Genomic DNA, 21,976 nt, shown 5'->3' with positions numbered 1-21,976 from the left:
AGTTGCTGTACTGTATAAACTATGATACTTGTCTGCTAATACAGTAATCTAGGAATATTTCCTCTTGATTGTAGTTGTGCCTTACTAGCAATGTGAGTTTCTTGTACAGTGGCTATGTCAACTGTATTATCCAATAAAAGTCAAGGTAGGCAGTCTCTAGCTCTGCTTATACTCTACATTAAACTGGCAAAGTCCTTTTGCATCTGGTTCTGAGAAGCCATTACTGATGTGTATATGCATGTGATCAAATGTCAGGAGATCTTGTTCAGGATAAGCTGACTGCCTAATTGTGCTAACTCTTTAGCATTACACAGTATGCAACCTGTGGAGAGGAGCTAGATTTGCTCCCCAACAACAGTAGTAAAGGGACTACAGATTCGTTTCCCAGGAATTAGGGGTATACATTTTTGTTTTAGTGTAATATGCATTTTACATTGTCTTCTTGCATGTATGAACTTTTTTTTACCCACTACTAAAACAACTACTAAAAATATAATTTAAGGACAATAAATATGTGCATAAACTTTTGGATACAGTCATTGATAATCCACATCACCTTACATTTATTTATCAAAGATATTTCTTGATTCTCTACTCATTTTTTAACAACTGAATAAAGTATATTACCATCTGAAATATAAATGGGGAAAAAATTATTATAAAAAGAAAACACAAGCAAAAAACTATCTTTGCTTTATACCAACCATAAGGGCAAACAAGCAGTAAATCCATTGCCAATAACAAGCAGGTGAAAGCTGCATTCCTCCTTAGCATAATTAAGAATAGATAACAGTGGTTCACAGAAGATGAATCATAAGTTTCAATATAACAAAATGTATAAGGAGTAGAGTTTGTTTATATTTCATATAAATGCTGAAAATTGTAATTTCGCAGTAGAAAAGTTTATCTTCATTAAGAAAAATATGGATTTGATTAATTGCAGTCCATGTTTTTTCTTAATGCACTAAATATCTTATCTTCTGATGTAACTTTTTTTTTGTTAAATACACAAATTGAGATGCTCAGATTTAAAAGGCAGTGGGCTAACCGCTACCTGTTAAATTACATTCCTCAACTTTCCTATGCCTACAACAAATACAAAATGCATTAGCTGATCAAGCATTCATTCTTAGAGAATAAACATTAGAATTAATTCATTATATATTCTCTCAACTTAATTTGTCCCATAATTTCTGTGATACCTTCCTTTCAGATGTATGGATCACTCATCCTACTTTGTATATTACCTCTAAATTTGCCTATCTTATATTGCTCTTGACAGATTCATACTGGGCTGTTTTTGCATATATTTTGCATCTGGCAGGAGCTTGCTTGGCTATTTAACATGTCCCTTCTGCATTGGGCAGGCACATTTTTATTCATTGTCAATATACATGGCACACCAATTTCAAGTTTTATTGATAGAATTTTTAATATTTGTAAACTGTTTTCGTGGTGTAGAAAATATCTCAAAAGCAATGTATTCTTATTTTGAGTTTGTAAGGTTTGCTTTTAAAAACTTGAAATTGGTGTGCCATGTATATTGACAATGAATAAAAATGTGCCTGCCCAATGCAGAAGGGACATGTTAAATGGCCAAGCAAGCTCCTGCCAGATGCAAAATATATGCAAAACAGCCCAGTATGAATGTGTCAAGAGCAATATAAGATAGGCAAATTTAGAGGTAATATACAAAGTAGGATGAGTGATCATTTATGTAATGTTTGCTTTTAAAAACAATATGCATTACATCAGATGGCTTGTTTTCTGCACCTAGTGAAATATATATGTATAGTATGTATTTTATGATTATATCCCATTGCATGTTTTCTACATAAATATCAAAAGAAAACAAGGGCAGTTATTGCAATCAGTAGCCCCTACTCCTATTTTTAGCAAAATAGTATTGCACTTGTATATGCAATTCTATTGCATATACAGGCACAATCTAATGAGTAAAATAAGTAAAAATATAGGTATCTATATTTTACTTATTTTCTACATTGCATTGAGAATTTTGGCATGTGTATCCAAATTATTAATCAATTCAACTTGCACTTATTCACTATGCACAGATTTATTGCAGCAGTTTGAAAGCATAGAATTGGTTCATGCTGGTTGAAATATAATTATCTGCATCTTTAGAAATTTAAGGATAGAATTTCTTTTAAATATCAGTTATATGTATGTATGTGTATCAGTGGTATTGCATTCCCATTTCAGTTGGATGTGCTATCGTCTGGCTTATGCAACCCATGCTACAAAATTCATGTCAATTTTACTGTGATTGCATTTTATCAATGCATGAAAGTTAAATTAAACGAATTGGTCTGAATACTTTAATATTATAATAATGATGTACAATGCTATATTTGGTTAGTATATTTGAATTACTGAAGGTGTAAATATAAAATATAATAGTAAATTTGGAAGAGAAGGACAAGGCTTACTCCTTCAACTGCAATCATACAATCTGCAAAAGCTCTGGCTTTTGCAGATTGTATGATTGTCCCAGAAAATGGGATATTTAGTAGATCATCAACACTGTTTCTTATTGTTAATATGGGCAAAAAAGTTATAAATTATTTATAGAAAATTGTCTTTTAAAAACTTGTCTATATTGGTGTCCTAAATACATCAGTTCACACTTCACACATGAAAAACAGATGAAACTCGCAAAACAAAAACAGCAACTTGTGACAAATGACAACATTCAATTGGATTGGTTGATAACCAGTTATAGCCACTGATTTCTGGGTGCTATTGTCTCAGCACACACCATGCCTTGCCTTCTGGGTGGTTTAAAACTACTGGAACACTAAGAATTTGACCCACTGTGCCATCTGTTCAAAGGGCTCAAAGATGTTCCTATTTGTGACCACACATGGGCTCTTTAACACAAATGTGATGCAGTGCTTACATATTGAAAAGTGTCCTCTTCATGAAGCATTAGTATATTGTGTAGGAATCATACAAAGCCAGGAAACTATTAGGGGAGTCTTTAATAGGAATCAATACAAAAATATAATATCGGTGATACTGCTATTCCATGGCACACCTACCACATCCAGAATATATGTCCCTGATGTGTGTGTGTGTCCTGAAACCAATAAATAAATAAAATAAAATAGATAGCATTGCTTTTGCTAAAAAAAACACAACAATTTGTTGTGTGTCCATGAGACAAACTTGAAGCATGATGTGATTTGTCACATCCTGTCCCCATGACCAAATACTGAATGAAATAATTTTTATAATGCCCAGCATGAATGAGTTAATTTCCTTGTTCATTATTATACAGTTGTCTTTCAGTTATCCATTCGCATTGGTTTGTGGGTCAGTTACCTAAGAATTGGTTAGTTGAACATATAGTTACATAATAACATAACCAAGGACTAGTTAACTAAAAGTTTAGTTCATGACTTATTTTTTAACGATATTAAAACACCAAATGAACTATTTTATAAAAAGATGTTTTATTAACTTGCTTGTACATTTCGCTGAATTTCATATTAGAATCATCAGAACACAACACAGCATGTATACGCGACAGTAAATGAAACAATACAATTGTAACCATAAAAGATCTCAAGTCCTATTTTGGTGCTCTCTAATGCTGTAAAACAAACATTGCAGCTATGTGGGAGTTGCTCTTAAGATAATAGTCTCTCAAATTTTTGACAAATTAATGCAACCATATTTGTTAAATATAAGCAAGTTAATAAAATATCTTTTTATAAAATAGTTGATTTAGTGTTGTTAATACCATTAAAAATAAGTCATGAATAACTGTTGACACCTAAGCTTATCTGTTAGATTAAAAGTTTAGTTATTTGAAAGTCAAATAATTGGGAGATTGTAGTATATGGTCTCTTTACTCTAAAACCTGCTGTTTGATTATGAAAGTTTTTTTTTTTTTGTTTTACACCAGATGGTAGTACAAATTCTTCATAGTAAAAACATTACTGAGAAAGAAAATAGTACATAATGTGTTTCAGATTATGCATAATTACTAAATTATTACAAAATATTAACATTAGTAGGTAAAAAAAATGAAAGGGAGAGGATATTTAAGTTAAAATGACATATTTCATGAATTTGGTTCTCGTAGACAGGCTTATACGTTGGTTATGCATTATTAAAACACTTAAGGAATAGAACAACGTCGTTAAGGATATAAATTAAATTAAACTTTAATAAATATTTTCCGATATTTCGGCAACGTCACGTTGCCATTTTCTAAAGGAACTTACAAAAAAGTTATGTGCACGTAGGCACTACAACACAGAAACTGGGAATGAAGAGATGAAGCTATTGTTCTCCTAACATTCCTGATGGTGCCCTCTAGCGGGCTAAGTAGGTGTTCTTGGCCATTGGACTGAAGGTCTGCAGATGTATGCTTCCCAAATTTGGGGCAGTCGCATACAATCAAATTTGTTGAGGTTTGGAGAATTTCTTAGGGCTGAGGCTGATTCCGTAAAGAGTCTTTCAAATTTGTATTTGCTACGGTGTATCACTGTAGCTTTCTTCCACCTTATTCTGTGGCGTGTATCCAGAGCATGGTCCACAAGCCCAGAATGACTGTATTTGTGAAAACGGATGTAGTCCTTGTGTTCCGAAATTCTGATATTCGCAGTCCTGCCTGTCCAAAGTAAGACAGTTTACAACTGCAAGGGACCTGGTAAACACCAGGTAGGTCTAGGGGAAGTGGTTGGTCTTTAGTGGAGCGGATAAGGGATGCCAATTTTCTGTAAGGTTTGTAACAGGAGGTCAGGTCATGTTTTTTTAAGATTTTGGTAATCTTTTCCGAGGTGCCTCAGATGTAGGGAATGGTGATGGATTTAGAATAATCCTTGTTGTGCGTGTGTGTGTGGGGGGGGGGGATCTGTGGTTTGTAGGTTCTAATATTTTTTGGATTTTTTTTGGGGGGGGGGGTATCCATTGGCTGAGAAAGTGTTGAGGATGTGATTTAGTTCAGTGTTTAGGGCCAAGTCGTTTGAATAGATTAGTTTAGCCCTGTTGTATAGTGTTTTCACTACTCCATATTGTTGTGAGGGGGGGGGGAATTGTTGGTGAATGTATCTGCCTGTACGGGTGGGTTTTCTGTAAACTGAGAAAACCAAGGATCCATTAGGCTGGCGGGTGACTAGTGTGTCTAGGAAAGGGATTCTGTTGTTTTCCTCTTTTTCCAGAGTGAATTTGATTCTGGGGTGTTGGTTGTTTAAGTGTGTTAAGAAGGAGAGAAGTGTTTCAGAGCCATGTGGCCAAATAGCGAACACATCATCAATGTAGCGAAACCATATGGTTGGTTTTTTTGGGGCAGAGGCTAAGGCTTTTTCTTCAAAGGTCTCCATAAAGAAATTGGCCAAGGGTGGAGAGAGTGGTGAACCCATGGCTGCCCCCTCTACTTGTTTGTAGAATTTTCCCTGCCAAACGAAATAGCCTGAGTTCATTGTGAACTGAAATAAGGCTGAGATATCGGGAGAAAATTTAGCTTGGATTAGCTCTAAAGTTTCCTTGAGTGGGACATTTGTAAATAAAGAGGACACATCAAAGCTGACCATTATGTCAGTATGTTGGAGTGTAAGGTTTTCTATGCTGGCTTTGAAATGGGCTGAGTTTTTTATGTGTAATGGTGTGTTGCCAGTATAGTGTGTGAGCTCTTTGGCCAAATGTTTAGCTAATTTGTATGTGGGGAATCAATGCCATCCACTATGGGACGTAATGGCACATTTTCTTTGTGTATTTTCGGGAGTCCGTAAATACGGGGGGGGGGGTATAGAGTTAAACGGTTTTAATCTGTTGGTAACTTCTACAGGCCAAGAAGTGACTCTCTTAAGGAGCCTGTGAAGTTTTCTAATTTGAGAGTTGGTGGGATTGTAATTGATAGGGAGGTAAGTGGCCCGATCTAATAGAAGAGCATTCAGCTTACCTGTGTAGTCCTTTTGGTTAAGTACTACAGTTGCATTTCCCTTATCCGCTTTGGTGATAACTAATTCTTTATTATTCTTCATTTCCTGTAGAGCTTTATATTCCTTGTTTGATATGTTGGTTTTTGGTGGTCTTGTTTTGGAAAGGACACAGGCTACATCCAGTCTTACACTGTTGGCGACTTGATGTGGAAGGTGGCGGATTCCACGCTCGATCTGGATCATAATATCCTCACTAGGTATTTTATTGGGAGCAGTGGCAAAGTTGTGTCCACGTGACAGTGCGTTGAGTGCTTCAGGCTTCAGGGTGACTGAAGAAAGGTTGATTACCGTGTTGGTAGCAGGTTTTGGAAAGACGGTAGAGTTCTTTTTTAATTTTTCGAACTTTTTCATCTGTCGGCCTCATATTTTTTTAAATTCTTTTTCGGCAGCGGTACATGAGACGTCATGTAAAATCGACCGAAGTTCGTGGTTCAAAGTGCGCGAAAGCTCATCTTTGACGGCACCAATAGCTTCGTTAATGTCTGCTAAGAGCCACCGCGTGGCGGTGATTTGTTCGCGTAGCTAGCGCAGTTATATATTCGGAGAGCTTTTTGTGACACAAACCGGTGCTTAAATTTTACACAGTTCGGGAGTACTTTATTATCCCGGCAGCGTTTCAGGAACGCTAGATGATTTAATTGTCTAGACAGCTTCAATTTCAATTTACCGTATTGGCGGGCCTTCCGTGCGATTGTATCTCCGTGGATGATGTTGATTCTTGTAGACAGGCTTATACGTTGGTTATGCATTATTAAAACACTTAAGGAATAGAACAACGTAGTTAAGGATATAAATTAAATTAAACTTTAATAAATATTTTCCGATATTTCGGCAACGTCACGTTGCCATTTTCTAAAGGAACTTACAAAAAAGTTATGTGCACGTAGGCACTACAACACAGAAACTGGGAATGAAGAGATGAAGCTATTGTTCTCCTAACAGTCCTGATGGTGCCCTCTAGCGGGCTAAGTAGGTGTTCTTGGCCGTTGGGCTGAAGGTCTGCAGATGTAGGCCTCCCAAATTTGGGGCAGTCGCATACAACCAAATTTGTTGAGGTTTGGAGAATTTCTTAGGGCTGAGGAGGCTGATTCCATAAAGAGTCTTTCAAATTTGTATTTGCTACGGTGTATCACTGTACACAAATATTCACAAGTACAGTCATTCTGGGCTTGCGGACCATGCTCTGGATACATGCCACAGAATACGGTGGAAGAAAGCTACAGTGATACACCGTAGCAAATACAAATTTGAAAGACTCTTTATGGAATCAGCCTCAGCCCTAAGAAATTCTCCAAACCTCAGCAAATTTGGTTGTATGTGACTGCCCCAAATTTGGGAGGCCTACATCTGCAGACCTTCAGCCCAACGGTCAAGAACACCTACTTAGCCCGCTAGAGGGCACCATCAGGACTGTTAGGAGAACAATAGCTTCATCTCTTCATTCCCAGTTTCTGTGGTGTAGTGCCTACGTGCACATAACTTTTTTGTAAGTTCCTTTAGAAAATGGCAACATGACGTTGCCGAAATATCGGAAGATATTTATTAAAGTTTAATTTAATTTATATCCTTAACTACGTTGTTCTATTCCTTAAGTGTTTTAATAATTCATGAATTTGGATGAGCAACAGTCATAAAGGTAAATTTTGAATAAGTGAAAACAATGTAATGTATATACATTTAACTCATTATAGCAAGCAGTGTTATAGTGAACTTGCTCACTATGACAAACTACTTGAAAAGTCATGACTAATGCATCATAACACAGTGCTATTCTCAAGAAGATTCACTATAGCCAAGATATAGCAAAAAAAGTTAAAACTAGAAAAATACAAATAAAATACAAACAAATAATACTAGAAAAATACAAATAAAGTGGTGGAAATCAGCAAGTATTCCTACTGCAAAGGGATACCTTCCTAGTTTGGAAGAAATGTTATATCATTCACTAGGTGTAGATGACTTCTTCATTGTCTGGTGAAACACCATCATATTGCATATCAGATGCCAAAAAAAATTGGCTAATGCCAGCCATGTTTGATATCTCTAGAGCAGTGGAGCCAACTTTTGTTTCCCCCAACTTTAAACGTGGTGTTGATTATGACACCCTTTTAGGGCCTGCCAATCGGTTCTATTGGTTGGCTGTTGAAGATCTTTAGAAGATCAAAATATGACAAATAATAGACCAATTTGGAAGAAAGTTGTTGACTGGAATGCTGGCTAACTTCTGTTTAGTCCACAAAATTGCATTTGATATTGACAGGTTGTTCCCAAGGTCACTGAAGCATGGAGCTCTGAGATCTGCAAACTAGCCATTCAGTTCTTTTTATAATATATGATGCTATTGAGGTAATTAAAAAAAAATTAAAAAGTTTCTGATTGTGCTATGATTTATGTTTATGATGATAAAGTGAAAGTGTTCTGGTTAAAGGTAGAGTATAATTTGTTGCTTTTGAATAAATAGAATGAATGAATATCTGTTATGATATCTTTTCAATGTATGGTGTTTACAAAATTCGGCATAGTGTTTTAAATAAGAATTTTTTTCATTTATGAAATAGTTCCCTCTCTTTCTCTTTATTATTATAATGTAAGCATTTATGGGTTTTTTTTAACTATAGAATTAAATTCAGTAGAGCCAAAATGTTTTGTAATTTTTAAAAAAAAAAGTTGATTACTCAATTTTTCCTTCCCAACATATAGGAGATTAGCAGCAATGCGTGATTTGTCATCAGAGAATGGAGATGATATAATTCCTGGTTGTCAGTTTCCTGTTAAAAAAGAACATAGGCCTAGAAAAATAAAAAAAATTATGTATGATGCCAAAGAAAATGATGGTATGTTTTTTTACATATATAACTATATATATATATATATATAACATTACTTGCCATTTTTTCCATATAGTTCAGATTATAGGTTGTTAATGATAAATATGAGAACTCAGCAGCCATGTGAACTACACAGATAACCTGAAACTGGCAGAAATACCAAAAAGATTACCATAATAATGATGAATCTAGTCGTTATGCTGTTAAAGGGCTAGACAAATGATTTTGAGAATTTGATTATAGTGGTTGATTGGGGAAGTAATGAAGAACAACAATAAATCAAAATTCGGAGTCTGAAGAACAGTAATTATTAATTACTGACTCCATAGTTTATGGAATAACCCATACAGAGCAAGAGTCTTTTTGAAACATAGAAATTAAATATTTAAGTAAATGGAAACAGTAAACAATATTAGAATAAGCCCAAATCGTACTATTTGAATTGTGCAGCATAGCATAGAATGGTAACATAAAAGGATTATCATTCAACTGGTCTTCAAAGAAAGCCAAGTAGACTGACGAGGAAATATAGCAATATAATTTATGATATTCCCCAAATAAACAGCTGTTTTTTTGGGTTTTTTTAATAAGTTTTTGTAGATAATAAGGTGTAGTGTACAAAATAGTCATTATACCAGTGGTTATTCTTTTTTTGATGCTATCTGAACTGGTTCATTCATCAAGTTTTCATTCCTTTCCTTGTTCACAAGAGCTTGCATTATCATCATCATCATGAGAAGTATTCTATCAAGAAGGGGTATATGTGGAACTACGGTGATTATGCTTATTAAGAAACTTAAATCTGTGCCATGGCATGAAACACTGCACGGAGGATGTTAGTAGTGTATGGGATATAGTTAGAGGTCATCTAGATTAAAAAATACTAAATTGTATACCTAATATAAGGAGGGTTAATCAGATAGGAGTTAGATGGATGAGTAATATCATTAAGCATGAGCTGCAGAAGAAGAAAATGCTGTAAAGAGTATATAAAGAGAAAGGTGACCAGCAAACTCATGAACAGTACAAGGCTTTGGCAAGAAAGTTGACCAGCATGGCAAGGAAGGCAAAATCAGATTATTAGAAGAATTTAGCTGAGCAAGCTAAAGGAAATCCCAAAGAGTTCTTTCATTATATGGCAAGTAAGAGGAAGAATGACTACTGAAGGTTAACCTTAATGAGTGATAATGGTCACGAGGAGACAGAAGCAGATAAAATAGTTGAGTTACTGAGTGACCACTTTGCATGGGTATATTATCCTAATAAGTTTACTGCTTTAACCTATGTGACACGCTAATGTGGGAACAGAGGTGGATGAATTGGAGGTTTTTAGGATATTGTAGAATCTCAATGTAAATACAGCTGTAGGATTAGATGGGATATCAGCTTAGGTTTTACATGAATGTGCATGGGAACCGGCAATGCCTCTTACTAGGCTCCTTAAGTCTAAGCTCTGGTAGAGTTCTAAGGGAGTGAAAAGAGAGAAAAATAATTCCCTTGCATAAGGGAGGTTCTAAGACTGCAATAGCAAATTATAGACCATTCAGTATCCAGGCATGGTGGTAAAAGTACTAGAAAAATTGGTCTAAAAGAGAATTCAAGAATGGGTAGATAAAATTATGATACTGTATGAGGGTCAACATGGCTTTGTGAAAGGTCGATCATGCCTTAGTAATTTACTAACTTTTTATAATATAGTAACTGCTGAGTTGGATAAAGGAAATAGCTACACGATAATTTTGCTGGATTTTGCAAAGGCATTTGACAGAATACCACAGGGAACTCTCTTACACAAAAATTAGAACAAATGGGGATGGATATAACACTGGTTAAGTGGATAAGAAGGTCGCTTCTGGACAGATATCAAAAAGTGGTTATATATCAAATTTTCGCCTCAATTTAGAGGGACCGAATTGAGGTGAAAACAAGTGACTAGTGGTGTGCCACAATTCAGTGCTGTTTAATTTGTACATAAATGATATAAGAAATAACCTGAAAGGAAATATTTAGTTGTTTGTTGATGATGTGAAATTAGATAGAGTAAGAGTTAATTAAGGCGATGTGCAGAACCTGCAGGATGATTTAAATAGACTGTCACTATGTGCAAAAGATAATGGGTATCAGTTTTATGTGGAGAAATGCAAAGTTATGCATGCATTTTGGGATAAATAGATCACATTGATGGCACTGTACTCCAGGAAATAGATGAAGCTACAGATTTAGGTGGTGGTAGACAGAGTTAAAGTTTAGAGGACATATTACTAAGGTAGCCCATAAGGTTACTTGGCTATTGAAGAACACATTAACAAGTAGAGATAAAGAAGTTGTTATTCCTCTTTATAAGGCCTTGATATGCCCCCCCCCATCTGAATTACTGTGCTGAGGTCTGGTCTTGTAAGTTTCTCGGGGATGAGGAAGCAGTGGAGAGGATTCAGAGGCAAGTGACCAGGATAGTGAGTGGCCTGTGGATTGCAGAAGTTGGTCGAGGAGGAAAGAAGGGATATCATAGAAACATTTAAGTTGCTTAAAGGTTTATAGGATAGATGCAGGGGAAAATGTTTCAGCACTTGGCTAGAAGGACCAGAACAAGTGGTTATCCCTGGAAATTGAATAAAGGTATGGTATGGTTAGTAGGAGTATGAGGACTAGTTTAAGCAGTCCATCCTAAATCATGTATTAATCTTGACCTATCTTACATATGACTTTACTATTAAGTTTATGAGATTAGAGTAGTGACTATAACTCTACCTTAAGGATTGTTTTGGAGAGGATTTGCAGTAGTTCAAAGTAATATGCTGCAAAGTCTCGTGTGGCATAAAATAAGGTATCACGATTTTTTAAAATTACCGTATTTTTTGATAGATAACACGCACGTTATCTATACAAAAAATGTCTAAATTCATTAAAAATGAACATTTGCAGTACACATTTGAAAGATATGAGTGGTAAATTATGAGTACTTTGTCTCTTAATGGATTCAAGGAAAGGTATGATATTTTGGGTCTCCTGCGATGAATCTTCGGACTCTATGGGAGGTGCCTGTATTATAATAATAATATCATGTCATATGGTAGTACACTGAGGGTTGCAAAAATGTTTTTATTCACCTTGAACACACATATTATGTTTAAATACATCACTCTGCTTTTTTATATATATATATATTTTACTGAATTTTCCTGATTCAAAATTCTCTGCTACCAATTCATATCAATTTAGTCACTAGTAATTTTCCAGATTATAAATAAAAGAAATAAAGCTAATTATTACATGAATGAATTGCCCTTTGCTTTCTCAGGAAAGCTAAGGTATTCACACAATATCTGTGAATAACTGTGGGACTAAGAACTGGATTTAAGCAGTCCATCCTAAATCACGTATTAATCTTGACCTATCTTACATATGACTTTACTATTAAGTTTATGAGATTAGAGTAGTAACCTGTGTAACTACCATAAGGATTGTTTTGGAGAGGATTTGCAGTAGTTCAAAGTAATATGCTGCAAAGTCTCGTGTGGTATAAAATAAGGTATCGCGATTTTTTTAAATTACTGTATTTTTTGATAGATAAAAATGAATTTGAATATGAATTTAGATATTTTTTTTTAGACCAAATTTTTGAATTTAGAATTTTTGAATTTAGACCAAAAAATGTCTAAATTCATTAAAAATGAACATTTGCGGTATACATTTGAAAGATATGAGTGATAAATCAAATGTAATAACAAAACTAAGGTAGAAATATTACTTAATATTTATTGAACATTACACTATTCAAATCCAAAAAATTCTTCATCGGACTCAATATTGAAAGAATCGATTGCGTTAAAAATTTCGTTTGGTATTTCTTCAGCTTCATAATCATAGTCACCGGACACCACTGCATTCCTTTGTGCTTTAATGAAACCATTTCTAACAGTTTTCACTTACAACAGCCCAACTTTCTACAAACCACGTAACTATATCTTTATATGACGTTCTTTTCCTCTGCCCTGTTTTGTTATATTCATGGATGCCATTCATCATCCAGTCTTCCCACTTAGCCCTCAAATTGTCTTTGAATGGTTAGTTTACTGCAAGATTGAAAAATGCCATTTTTCTCTTTCACCACACATTCTCCAACCAAAATCGCAATTCTTTTCGATTCCTGCAACACACGGACAGTAGATATTCTCATACCTTTAGCTCTTTCACTAACAACCCAATCACTGCTACTCGCAATGCATGTGCCTTTAAAGAATTCCTCTGTCTGTACTTCCTAACTCTACCGCTAGTTGGCACATGCACGTTATCTATACAGCAAAAGGAGTGATGAAAGTGTTGGGGAGTGCGCGTTATCTATCGAAAAATATGGTAGTTTAAAAAGTGAGAGAGAAAATTTTCTTTAAAAATTTCTTCTGATAAAAGTTCACCTGATAACACACACACACACAGAATTCGGTGGAATTGTCACTTTTAGGAGTAAGCAGCAAAACTGTAAGTACATTCTCTTAAACTTTGTATCTTAGAAAAGTTAGCAGTTCAATAGGAAAGTTATTATACTACAACTTTGATGATACTAATTGATTATACTACAACAATTTATTTTAACACTAAGATGGTGGCATGGGATGAATTATAGTTCGAAAAAAGCCCTCAATTTGCTGCATAACATTGCCAAAGAAAGTAATTTAAAAAATGATTTAAAAAAGGACATACTAACTGCAGTGAGTGAACTAATGAAGCTATTCAATAAAATGAAAAATTAAACAAAAATATTGAAAGACTTTTGTTTAATACAGTCAACTACAAACAAGCAGGAACAAGTTAACTTAGCTCAGCCTGTTCAGCTATACTCACAAGTCATTAAAAGCAATGCTAAAAACAAAAATGAATCTGAAACAATCCTTGCTATAAATTAATAGTGAAACCGATAGCTCAACTAAACAGTGAACCAAAAATATCATAAAAGAAAAAATACACCCAAGAAAAATCAAAATTGGAATCACAAAAATGAAGTTTTATTAACAGAGGAGTCTTAATTGAATACAAAGAAAAGACTGCATAGGCTTGCTACATAATGAAATCTCTAAGGAATGAAAAGACACGTTAATGGCAAGTCCCAGTAAGAAACAATTTCTAAGGCTAGTTATATACAATATTCCCAGCGAAATTGATATGAACAATGCAATTAACTTGATACGCATACAGTGGCGATATAAAGATGACACTGAAATTCATCATGACAAATAAAAAAAAATAAAAAAAACTAAGAGAAACTTAATTATTGAAGTCAATCCTGACTTCAATAATTAAGTTTCACACCATTTTAACACTGCTGAGTGTTAAAATGCTGTGGAAAATTTTGCCATTGCACACACTACGTAAGCGTTCTGAAGTGCTTTAGCTGCAATAAATTCCACCATCATACATGAGACTGTAGGAGAAAAATCCACCGATCTGCTTTAAGGAGCACAAGTTCAGTGAGTTCCCACAAAATGAGTCTGAGATGAACTGTATAAATTGCCAAAATCATAAGAAGCATGTCAAAAACGACTGCAAAGGCTGCCAGGCATTTACTACGGTCAACTTAAAATTCAAAACACAGATTATGGAAAGCAATAATAAAGTTAGCAGAAATAGCACTACTTCCCTGGCATGCCTTCAAATAAATCTTCAATGCTCTATGAAGGCTGTAAATAACTTAATAGAACTCATAAATAGAAAAAATATAGGACTAGCATTCATACAAGAACCTTACGCCATCAACAACAAAATATGTGGCTTTCCAACCAATTATAAAATATTTTCCATAGGATCAGAAAGAAAGACATCTGCAGTACTCATGGTCACCATGAAGTTGAGGCAATATTAATGTCTCAGCACAGCAACGAGGACTCAGTACTTATCGAAATTATGTATAGAGGAATTAAAACTTTTGTCGGGAGTATGCATCTAGACTATCATACTGACCTAAAATACGACTTAGAAAAAATGGGCAACATCATGAATTTTACCATCGATCATGTCCTAATCCTTGGAATGGATAGTAATGCCCATTCAATTGTATGGTTTAATGAGAGCACAGACATAGAGGCAAAATCTGGAAGAGTTTTTAGCTTCATATTCCCTACACATACTAAACGATGATTGTAATATCTCATCATTTGTAAAAACCAGAGAAAGCAGCTTAATTGATCTGAAATAGCAAACGACACTATCTTATCCATGTTTCTGAATGGAGATGTGGGGAAGAGGAAAGCTGTTTTGATCATTGCATATTAAGTTTCATCATCAATAACAAAAATTTAAACAGAATATGCAAGACAAACCATCATATTAACATCAAGTACTTCAACAAAACCAATCTAGACTTATTTGTAAAAGCATTAAAAATAGAATTTGCATGCCTAATCTCAGAGCATCACTTTAATGGGATCAGTAAACAATAGCTCAGCTTAAGCAAGAACCTGGCCTTCTGCGCTTTTGTCAGGTCTGAAAAATCCAGCGACCAATTACTCAGAACAACCAAGAAGCTAAACATCGATGGAAGAAAATCAGCACCTTGGTGGAATAATGAGTTAACAGTCCTAAGAAAATGTGTAAATGCACTCAAATGACTATCAAATAACATCCAATAATCAAGATTTAAGACAGAGTAGAAGACTAATTATAAAGTCAAATACAGCTATCAGTCCAATTACAAACATGAAAACAGAATTATGGAAATAATTCTGTAATGTTTCAACCGTATCATATCCTTGGAACTGTATATATAAATTAGCAGCAAGCAAGAATAAGGCAACACCTATATTATCAACTATCAAGAAAATAGATGGCTCCTACACTAAAAACTTAGCAGAATCTGCAGATATTATGATAAACAAGTTTATTCCTGAGGATTACGAATTAACAGATGAAGAAATCCACAAAACTTACGAAGAATGGAAATGGACATAGACCCTCCTAACAATGATTTATTTACAATTAATGAAATTGAGTCTATATTAAGATCAATGGATTTAAGAAACACTCTGGAGTGCTTAACCAGTGATATACTCCTAAAAGCATTTGTCAAATTCCCTGAATTCATAACAACAATTCAATGAATGTCTAAAAAGAGGATGATTTCCTTCATTATGGAAACATTCATCAATTAATTAATCAACAATCAATTAATTGAAATTATACCCATAATCAAATCAGGAAAAGAAACATCTGATGAAATTAGCAAATATAGGCCAATCAGTCTCATAAATGTTGCTGGTAAGGTACTAGAAAATCTTCTGATAAATTGAATAATGCACTTTGTCTATCAAGAGACCTATTAAGCAGCAATCAATATGCAATTAGACCTCAATCAAGCACAACAGATGCAATTATACAATAATTGTGTCTGAATGTTTTTTGCTGAGTTCTAAAGTAAAAAAAAAAAAAAGACATACTATTGATCTCGCTCGATGTCCAAGAAGCCTTCGATACTACGAGGTGGCCAGCCATAATTAATCAATTAAAAGATTTCAAATATTCAAAAACCTACTCTACCTCACAAAAAATTATTTTACAGTTAGAAGAGCAACCATGATATTAAAAACAACAGCTGTAACGAAAGAAGTCAAACAAGGCTGTCTGCAAGGTTCCTGCTGTGGACCAGGTTTTTGGAACATTCAGTACAATGCGCTATTAAGACTTCCTTTCACTACTGAAACAAAAGTAATAGCTTTCGCCGATGATGCGATGATAATGATTCAGGGATGCGATAGTTTACACTTAGAAGTAATGGCCCGTGAAGAACTCTAAAATTGCAGAGTGGGCACACAAGAAGGAAGTTACCTTCAATAGCACCAAGTTGAAATTGCTCCACATCTCACGTAAAAAATCAAAACAACCTATAATGACTTCCTAAATGGGGAAGTTCTCGAGGTGGCCAGTGAACTAAATTACCTTGGAGTAACAATGAAAAATTTACCTTCAACAGGCACATCTCATATGTTGCCAAAAAAAAGCTTACAAATAGTAAACCTAGCTAAGTTGGCAAGATAAAGTTGGGATTAGACCAACGGGCGCTGAAAACAAATCATACCAGGGCTATACTACCATTGATATCTTATGCTGCACCTGCCCGGAACATCCTCTTCACTACAATAGATGGCCTCACCCAGCAAAGAAAACATATATTAAAGGGAAGCTCTGAAAGTGACAATTTCCATATATACACTGACAGAAGCAAAACTGAAGGGAACGTCAGTTGTTCTTTCATTGCATATTACAGACAGTAAGTCTAATCTTTAGACTTATTGTCTAAATTGAATTATGAATTAAAGGTACAAATATTTCATACTGAAAGTAACAGTACATCATCAGTGTAGAACAAACAGTTAAAGGAATGGAATACAAAGTACAGAACAGTCGGTGGATTATTAATTAAAATTGTTGCCACGTGCCAGAAAATTACTATTAATAAAATATTATTAAATAATTCTTAAAAACTATTTCATTGATGGTTGCATAAGATAAGAATCTCCCAAACTTTTGGGGGAGAGAGAGACAGTCATTTCGATTCAAATTCTGCCAATGTAAAAGGGCTTCGCAACTTTCTTTAAAAAGGCGTTCATATATAAACTTACATCTGTGGAGAAGACGAGCTTTATCTCACTAGATATTATGTTTAGTGTCAATACTATGTCATGCTTGACCGGACTTATGTGGTTTCATGTATTTGATATAATACTACTGATATTCCTTCATTCTTCATTAGCTAAAGGCCTTGATTTTGCTGTAGTACCTAAACGCATCCCTTATCTCGATTTTTTGCATAACATTGAATGTAATCTGTTGGGACTTTCTAGTGAAGATGCTAATAAACTGAGATTTGAAGTTGCTACCTCACTTTTTAAAAGCAAATTACCGCCATGTAATTTATCGAGTGCTGAAATCCATGTGCTAACTTCAATAAGAAAAATAGTGAAATATCTATATCAAAAGCTGATAAAGGAAAAGCTGTAGTGATCATGGATAAGGCTGACTATGAGAGAAGAGTAACCTGCCATTTACAAGATGCCTCCACCTATCAAGAAATCAATCATAATCCTACAAATTCGCAAATTAAACAATTAAATAAGTTGCTTGATGAAGTTATCAGTTGGGATCAAAATACTGTGTATAAACTGCGCACTCATTTTGGAAGAACTCCTCGTTTATATGGCCTCCCAGAAATCCATAAAGAAGGTTATCCAGTAAGACCCATCGTGAATTGTATTGACTCTCCCACTTATCAAATTGCTAAATTTTTGGCAATTTCATTAACTGCCCATACTGGACATTCTAGATCATTCATCAAAAATTCGACACAATTTCTTGAACAAATTAAGGATGTTCAAATCAAAGAGTCTGACTTGTTAGTCAGTTTTGATATTGTTTCCCTTTTTACCAATATTCCATTAGTTGATACTGTCAACTTACTATATGATGATTACCCTCTGGATATTGCAAAGATTTTTGAATTTGTTATACATTCAGGATATTTAAGCTGGAAAAACAAGATCTACAAACAAGTTGTAGGTACTGCCACGATTGGTCCTCTTTCTCCACCTTTGGCAAACTATTTTTTGAACCATCTGGAAGACACCTTGTTTTCATCTATTCATCCCCAACCCTCTCTTTGGTTTCATTATTTCGATGATGTCTTTGCTATTTGGCCACATGCTGAAAAGGAACTTACCACATTCCTACAACAGATAAATAGCCTTCACCCATGCATTCAGTTCACCATGGAAAAAGAAAAGGCTGGTAGTTTACCATTCTTGGACATCCTCCTTACTTGCACATCCTCTGGTACTTTATCAACAAGTGTCCATCGAAAACATACCTTTACTGGCAGATACATTCATCAAAAGTCTGCACATCACACCTCTCAAAAAATTGGTGTTATCAAATCTTTAATTAATAGAGCACATAAAGTGTGCTCCTCTCCCCCCCCCCCCTTAAGCTTACAACAAGAACTTTTCACTATAAAAAAGTTAATAGAATATAATGATTACAGCTCTAATTAAATCCAGCAGATAATTGACTTCTATGTTCCAACACCTCAGGATTCTTCAACAGACTGCAGAGTTCCAGTCCCTTATATTTCAGGCATCTCAGAACCTATTGGCAGAATTTTGAAGAAGTATCATCTTATTCCCACATATTTTCCTATCAACAAAATTTCTCACTGGTTGCCATCTACAAAAGACAAACTGGCACCTCTGTCATTAGCTGGTGTTTACTGGATATCGTGTGAGTGTAATTTATCATACTTTGGACAAATAGGCCGTTCTGTGGAAAAAAAAATGAAGGAACATCAGTTTTATATCGACTACATGAAACCTCATAAGTCTGGCCTAGCACAACATAGTAGTGACACTAAACATAATATCCAGTGGGATAAAGCTTGTCTTCTCCACAGATGCAAGTTTAAATATGAACACCTTTTTAAAGAAAGTTGTGAAGCCCTTTTACATCGGCTGAATTTGAATTGAAATGGCTGTCTCTCTCTCTCTCTCTCTCTCCCAAAAGTTTGGGAGATTCTTATCTTATGCAATCATCAATGAAATAGTTCTTAAGAATTATTTAATAATATTTTATTAAATTAGGCCTGTTTAGCTCAGTAGATGTGGCGTTTGCCAACCATGGCGCTTGGCCGCACGAAGGAAGACTTGGTTTCGAGTCTAGTCGGCGACTAGAGGAAATTTTTTCTAACCCTTTTTTCGACTGGTTCCCGAGTTAGTCGATCTCTGGCACGGGCAAGCAGGTTTTTCGTCCTTTAAACTCAAGAAAATCGACCGTAGAACCCACATTATTTCAGACATTAAATATATTGTGTTAGGGACCACGAGATGGACATTTGAGCCGTCTCTCTTCACTGAGTACCGCTTAATTAGTGATAGCCTTGGGCCATCTATCTCTGATTGGTACCAGTGGAGATTGAACTGCCCACTCAGTCTCCAAAAAGTTAGATAGGGCTAAATGGCCTCACCTACTCCCCATATACGGGAATAAAAAAAAAAAAGGCGTTAGCTGATTTTTTTTTTTTTTTTTTTTTTTTAGTAATTTTCTGGCACATGGCAACAATTTTAATTAGTTATCCACCGACTGTTCTGTACTTTGTATTCCATTCCTTTAACTGTTTGTTCTACACTGATGATGTACTGTTACTTTCAGTATGAAATATTTATATCTTTAATTCATGCAAGTTATTGCTGTTGGTTTTATACGTGTTAAGTTATTAATATTACAGACAGACAGTCCATTATACAAGGATGCTGCTCTAGACTGCATTCCCTCTGTTCCAACAACCAAGCAGAATAACTTGCTATAGTTCATTCACTTACTTATCTCCTGGAATTAGAACTCAACACCTCTCATCAAAAGACAACAAAAATTTACAGCGATAGTAGAAGCACTATTTTTCAGCCAGAGTCTGCTTCTGATACTTGACAAGAATTATTTTGATGTTTTCCATTCTTCTTCTTCTTCCCACAAGTTTATTCTTATTTCTTTTGCAAATGTTTTTATAGCAGATTTCGAGTACTTCTGGCAACTTGTTTCTAGCCATTTGTTTATAGATGCTTCTTTAGCCAACTGATCCTCTCTCGTTTCCTGCTACTCCGGTATGCACTTTCACCCAGCAGAAATTGATTTCCCATTCCTCTAGAGTGAGATTCCAAACCAGATTTCTAGTCTATTCTATTAACGCTATATGGTTGTTCTATTTTTGTATGCCATCTATAGTAAAACCAGAACAACTATATAGAATGGTTTGAAGTTTGTATATGGACTGAATTTGATGGAAGTTGAACGATTTATATAATGTCAGTGGACTGCACTTAATATCTCATTATATCTAAGTGGATTCACACTTAGATATACTGAGAAAGCTTTATTCACTGAGAATGTGGAAGTGCAAAGTCAGAGAAACTAAAACTGTTAGTGTGGATGCATGTATGTGTCTATATGTAGACAGGCAAGCACATGAGAAATTAAAAAATGCAGAATCCATTCTCTCAAGTGAAAGAATCAAATGGGATAGTTATTACAAGGTGTACAGATAGTTGCAGGACTAAGGGATTAATGTATATTAATGCCAGAAGTATCAGGAATAAAAGGAAGGAGATTTTGGCATTGGTTGGTGTAATTTCAGACTCTACCATAAGTTATATGCATTAGTGAAACTTGATTGATAGCTGATGTAGGAATAAAATGTGAAGTATTAGAAGTATCAGAGTATATTATTTTTAGAGAAGATACAGAAAATAGGATGTGGGTTGGGATACTGCTAATGATAGCAGCTGAATTAACACCAAAAATAATAGAAAATCAGGAAGATAGGAATGTGGATGGCAGTTTTTTGAAACAATCTGGTGTGAGATAAAGGCCAATAGGACAAGATTACAGTTGATATGGTTGTTGCTATAGGACAGAGAATACAAGGGATAATGTGGAAAACATGCCTCAACAAATTAGCACAAGTGAAGGTAGAGTAAGTATTAGGGAGACTTCAACTACAATGATAGGTTGGAAGGGGAAAGATGACATGGAGGGAAGGAAATGAAATTTATTCACCTGATAAGAGATAATTACTTGAAACAGTATGTGATGGAAGAGATTCAGGAGTTTGAAAGAGTTGGATCTGGTCCCAGGATCATAAGATCTCTCCATAACTAAGGTAGCCACATTGCCTCTGATTGAGGAGAGAGTGATCATATACTCTCGATTTGGGAGGTTGCTAGACTTTGAATTTTCACTTAAGAAGGGTTGGGTGGGGGTGGGGCAGTCTGCCCCAGGCAGCATTTTTTTGAGGGTTGAGACACAATTCTATGTTTCGACGATTCGTTTATGTTAACTTAGTAATTTTTATTACTTAATTAATAATTAGTTTTTAGCAACTTTTTTATACTTACACTAAAATAAATAAAATATAAATATAGCAAAACTATTACATTTCCCTATCATATACTTAAAAATAAAACAATAAAATGCATGGCATGGCGCTTTATTGGTTTATTGCTTAAACTGCGGCAGATACGGCACCACACAGTCAGTACACATTTGCAAAAACGTTTTTTTTTTTTTTTTTTTTTCATTCTTCTAATTTTGTGTATAACTAAAGCCATCGACAGGATTTTAGGGCACCAGTAATAATATTTCTGCAGACCC

The 21,976-nt window shown here is 34.9% G+C and overlaps 1 protein-coding gene across 1 annotated transcript in view; it reads left to right on the top strand.

The window, feature by feature from the left end:
- metro (membrane palmitoylated protein 7-like protein metro) overlaps positions 1-21,976 on the top strand; it is a 456,631-nt gene that overhangs the window by 250,627 nt on the left and 184,028 nt on the right. Inside the window, exon 11 of the mRNA XM_090408766.1 lies at positions 8,673-8,806. Within this exon, the coding sequence (XP_090264892.1) occupies positions 8,673-8,806 (134 nt within the window). The remainder of the gene's footprint in view (positions 1-8,672; positions 8,807-21,976) is intronic.

The sequence above is a fragment of the Typopeltis vanoorti genome, chromosome 2 (assembly GCF_054136105.1).
Source record: "Typopeltis vanoorti isolate ZY-2024b chromosome 2, IOZ_Tvanoo_1.0, whole genome shotgun sequence".
Taxonomy (NCBI): Eukaryota; Metazoa; Arthropoda; class Arachnida; order Uropygi; family Thelyphonidae; genus Typopeltis; species Typopeltis vanoorti.
The sequence above is the reverse complement of the archived record's forward strand: the minus strand, read 5'-3'. Positions and strand labels throughout refer to the sequence as shown.